We start from the raw sequence: 5,000 nt of genomic DNA, 5'->3' as shown, positions 1-5,000 counted from the left end.
GGAGGGTGTGGGGGGGATTGCTTGTGTGCCTCCTCAGGCCTAGCTTTAGTAAACCATTCATTGTAGGGAGTGCAGTAAATCTGTAATGTCCTCACATAAACTATGTGCTTTTTTCAGATATACCCTACTTATATTGGGCTTAGGTATGCTTTAGTTATGTATGCTTTACTTAAAATATCCACCTCACATGCTGTAGACTTGCTGGACCTGTTCAGAAATGTACCTCCTATAGTATCTATGCCTTCATGAGGTAAGACAAGGACAGCATATAGAACAGTGTTGTAACATTGGCCCTCTCCTGATGCATGCCGTTTTATTTTATAGCCAGAGCTGTAAATGTACAGCTGTGTGTGGAAAAACGTCACTGCCCCCTTCTGGTTCATGGTGGCATAAGAGCCCCCCCCACCACAGTGTCTTAACCAATACAAATTAGGAAGTTGATCGTATTGTTTGATTAGCTGATGTATAGATTGTTCTGATGGCCGAATTGTGTGGTCTTGTAGAACCGCCAGCTGCTGAAGGACAGCTTCATGGTGGAGCTGGTGGAGGGAGCCAGGAAGCTCCGCCATGTTTTCCTCTTCACCGACCTGCTGCTCTGCGCCAAGCTCAAGAAACAGATTGGAGGGTAAAAGAGACTTCCCATCGTTCTGTCAATGTTGAACTCTTTTGTTTTCTTTTTCTTCTAACATATTCCAGGACATGTCTGTCTACAGGATACTAGGATTTCTAATCATATCACTTTCTCACTCTACCCTCTCTCTCTCTCCCTCTCTCTTTACCTCTCTCCCTCCTCTCTAACTGTATCTCCCTCTGTCCCTCCCCCTCTCTCTGCAGGAAGAGTCAGCAGTATGATTCCAAGTGGTACATCCCTCTGTCAGACCTGACCTTCCAGAACGTGGATGAGTCTGAACCTCTGCCCATCCCCCAGGTGCCTGACGAGGAGCTGGACGCCATGAAGGTCAAGATCTCCCACATCAAGAGTGAGATCCAGAGAGAGAAGGTACGTCACACACACACACACACACACACACACATGCAAACACACACACACATGCATACGCACACACACACACACATGCATACGCACACACATGCATGAATACACACACACACACGCATGCATGCATACGCACACACACATACTCTAGTATGTAAATGTAGTTGACAGGTCTTTTGACACATTTATTTTCTTCTGTCTGTGACCTCCAGCGAGCCAACAAAGGGTCAAAGGTGATTGACAGGTTGAGGAAGAAGCTGTCGGAGCAGGAGTCTCTTCTGCTGCTCACCTCCCCCAGTATGGCCCTCAGAGTACACAACAGGAACGGCAAGGTGAGCCCCCTGTCTTCCTCTTCATCATCCTCATCATCATCAACAACAACAAGTTATCATCACTATCACCCTCTTCATCATGGAGTCTTTGACAATTTTAGGGCCTTCCTCTGACACCGCCTGGTATAGAGGTCCTGGATGGCAGGAAGCTTGGCCGCAGTGTCTGGGCCGTACACACTACCCTCTGTAGTGCCTTGTGGTCAGAGGCCGAGCAGTTGCCATACCAGGCAGTGATGCAACCAGTCAGGATGCTCTCGATGGTGCGGCTGTAGAACCTTTTTCTATGTGTGTACTGTGTTTCAGGGTTACATGTTTCTGATGTCATCAGACTACGAGCGTGCTGAGTGGAAGGAGACGATCCGGGAACAACAGAAGAAATGTAGGTGGCCCTCAGTATACTACTGTAACTAAATCTCTTCAGTATCTCTCTGGAAGCAATGAGTGTATGAGGAAGGAGCAGCCATTGCATCAGGTTAGATGATAGAAGATGCCCAATAATCTGACCTGTAGTCCATTGTGTAAATTGAACCAACCAATTGATACCAGTAATATTTGTTCACATGCAGCATTAATACACACACTGTACTGTGACATACTGTGTGGGTGACTCTGACCCCTGAACCCTGACCCTGTGTTTGTATGGTTCCTCTCCCAGGCTTCAAGAGCTTCTCCCTGACCTCCATGGAGCTACAGATGTTGACCAACTCCTGTGTGAAGCTGCAGACCGTCCACCACATCCCACTTACCATCAACAAAGAAGGCCAAGGTACCAGATGTTATTCAATGTTCTGCTGTGACTCCTTGCCCAGAGTATTTCTGTCAGATGTATCAGCTATGTGCTCTGAAGTGAAAAAATACTGTATCCAAAGACAAATAGGAACAAAAATAGAAGTTATTATTGTCAGAACAGTTTGCTGTTTGTACGTTTGTAGTTCTTGGTCTCTTTTTTAGCTTAGTTTGTATTTGTATTTATTAAGGATCCCCACTACTCTTCCTTGGGTCCAGCAATATTAAGACATTTATATACAGTTTACATGACATTACATTTCATAACACTTTACCCAAAGCATTTAGTGTGTTCCCTCAGGCCAGTACTCCACTATCACATATTTACAATACAACATCCATGTGTATGTGTGTATAGAGTGCGTGTCTTATCATGTGTGTGTCTCTTTACAGTCCCCGCTGTTCCATAAGGTGTATTTCTATCTGTTTTTTAAATCTGATTCTACTGCTGGAATAGAGTTACATGTAGCCATGGCTCTATGTAGTACTGTGGGCCTCACATAGTCTGTTCTTGACTTGGGGATTGTGAAGACACCTCTGGTGTCATGTCTTCTTGGGTATTTATGGGTGTTTATGGGTGTCCGAGTTGTGTGCTAGTAGTCAATCTCTCCTCCAATTTGAGCCATGAGAGATTGACATGCATATTATTAATATTAGCTCTCCGTGTACATTTAAGGGCCAGCCCTGCTGCCCTGTTGCCCTGTTCTGAGCCAATTGTAATTTTCAGAGGTCCCTCTTTGTTGCACCTGACCACACGACTGAACAGTAGTCCAGGTGTGACAAAACTAGATCCTTTAGGACCTGCCTTGTTGATAGTGTTGTTAAAAAGGCAGAGCAGCGCTTCATTATGGACAGACTTCTCCCCATTTTAGCTACTGTTGTATCAACATGTTTTGACCATGACAGTTTCCAATCCAGGGTTACTCCAAGCAGTTCAGTCAACTCAACTTGCTCAATTTCCACATTATTTATTACAAGATTTAGTTGAGGTTTATGGTTTAGTGAACGATTTATCCCAAATACAATGCTTTTAGTTTTTGAAATATGTATTATTCCTTGCCACCCATTCTGAAACTTAACTGCAGCTCTTTGTTAGGTGTTGCAGTGATTTCGTTCGCTGTAGTAGCTGTGTTTAGTGTTGAGTCATCCGCATACATAGCCACACTGGCTTTACTCAAGGCCAGTGGCATGTCATTAGTAAAGATTGAAAAAAGTAAGGGGCCTAGACAGCTGCCATGGGGAATTCTTGATTCTACCTGGATTATGTTGGAGAGGCTTCCATTAAAGAATATCCTCTGTGTTCTGTTAGACAAGTAATTCTTTATCCACAATATAGCAGGGGGTGTGAAGCCATAACACATACGTTTTTCCATCAGCAGACGATGATCGATAATGTCAAAAGCCGCACTGAAGTCTTAACAAAACAGCTCCCACAATCTTTTTATCATCAATTTCTCTCAGCCAATCATCAGTCATTTGTGTAAGTGCTGTGCTTGTTGAATGTCCTTCTTTATAAGCGTGCTGAAAGTCTGTTGTCAATTTGTTTACAGTAAAATAGCATTGTATCTGGTCAAACACAATTTCTTCCAAAAGTTTACTAAGGGTTGGTAACAGGCTGATTGGTCGGATATTTGAGCCAGTAAAGGGGGCTTTACTATTCTTGGGTAGCGGAATTACTTTTGCTTCCCTCCAGGCCTGAGGGCACACAATTTTAGATTGAAAAGTGGCAATATCGTCCGCTATTATCCTCAGTAATTTTCCAGCCAAGTTGTCAGACCCCGGTGGCTTGTCATTGTTGATAGACAACAATCATTTTTTCACTTCTTTCACACTCACTTTACGGAATACAAAATGACAATGCTTGTCTTTCATAATTTGATCAGTTATACTTGGACGTGAGTGTTAACGTTTGTTGCTGGCATGTCATGCCTAACTTTTCTAGTCTTGCCAATGAAAAAAGCATTAAAGTAATTGGCAATATCAGTGGGTTTTGTGATGAATGAGCCATCTTAGTTTCATAGTGTAGTTTAGATCTAGAGTGAAGTGAATAGAGTTATTTTGGGCTCTTTATAGTTTCATTGAGAATTCCAATGTTAACATGGATCTACAGGTAACTGCCACTGCCAAAATAAAGGAAACACCAACATAGTGTCTTAATAGGGTGTTGGGCCACCACGAGCCAGAACAGCTTCAATGTGACTTGGCATAGATTCTACAAGTGTCTAGAACTTTATGGGAGGGATGAAACACCATTCTTCCACGAGAAATTCCATAATTTGGTGTTTTGTTGATGGTGGTGAAAAACGCGGTCTCAGGCACCGCTCCAGAATCTCCCATACAGTTGAAGTCGGAAGTTTACATACACTTAGGTTGCAGTCATTTAAACTCGTTTTTCAACCACTCCACAAATTTCTTGTTAACAAACTATAGTTTTGGCAAGTCGGTTAGGACATCTACTTTGTGCATGACACAAGTAATTTTTCCAACAATTGTTTACAGACAGATTATTTCACTTATAATTTACTGTATCACAATTCCAGTGGGTCAGAAGTTTACATACACTAAGTTGACAGTGCCTTTAAACAGCTTGGAAATTCCAGAAAATGATGTCATGGCTTTAGAAGCTTCTGATAGGCTAATTGACATAATTTGAGTCAATTGGAGGTGTACCTGTGAATGTATTTCAAGGCCTACCTTCAAACTCAGTGCCTCTTTGCTTGACATCATGGGAAAATCAAAAGAAATCAGCCAAGAAAGCACCTGCTTTCAGTATACTTTGTATCCCTCATTTACTCAAGTGTTTCCTTTATTTTGGCAGTTTACCTGTATCTTCCATTCCTCTCTAAGCCTTCATCTCTCTTCCTTGTGTTTTTCCAGAGGATGAA

The 5,000-nt window shown here is 42.7% G+C and overlaps 1 protein-coding gene across 1 annotated transcript in view; it reads left to right on the top strand.

Moving 5' to 3' along the window:
* Window positions 1-5,000, top strand: part of LOC121582584 (breakpoint cluster region protein) — a 44,281-nt gene that overhangs the window by 22,728 nt on the left and 16,553 nt on the right. Inside the window, exons 8-13 of the mRNA XM_045225443.1 lie at window positions 504-625; window positions 835-1,000; window positions 1,210-1,329; window positions 1,633-1,708; window positions 1,985-2,095; window positions 4,993-5,000. The exon at window positions 4,993-5,000 is cut by the window's right edge and continues 67 nt beyond it. Of these exons, the coding sequence (XP_045081378.1) occupies window positions 504-625; window positions 835-1,000; window positions 1,210-1,329; window positions 1,633-1,708; window positions 1,985-2,095; window positions 4,993-5,000 (603 nt within the window). The remainder of the gene's footprint in view (window positions 1-503; window positions 626-834; window positions 1,001-1,209; window positions 1,330-1,632; window positions 1,709-1,984; window positions 2,096-4,992) is intronic.

Source organism: Coregonus clupeaformis, chromosome 15 (assembly GCF_020615455.1).
Source record: "Coregonus clupeaformis isolate EN_2021a chromosome 15, ASM2061545v1, whole genome shotgun sequence".
Classification (NCBI taxonomy): domain Eukaryota; kingdom Metazoa; phylum Chordata; class Actinopteri; order Salmoniformes; family Salmonidae; genus Coregonus; species Coregonus clupeaformis.
Note: the sequence above shows the minus strand (reverse complement) of the source record. Positions and strands in the feature narration are given on the sequence as shown.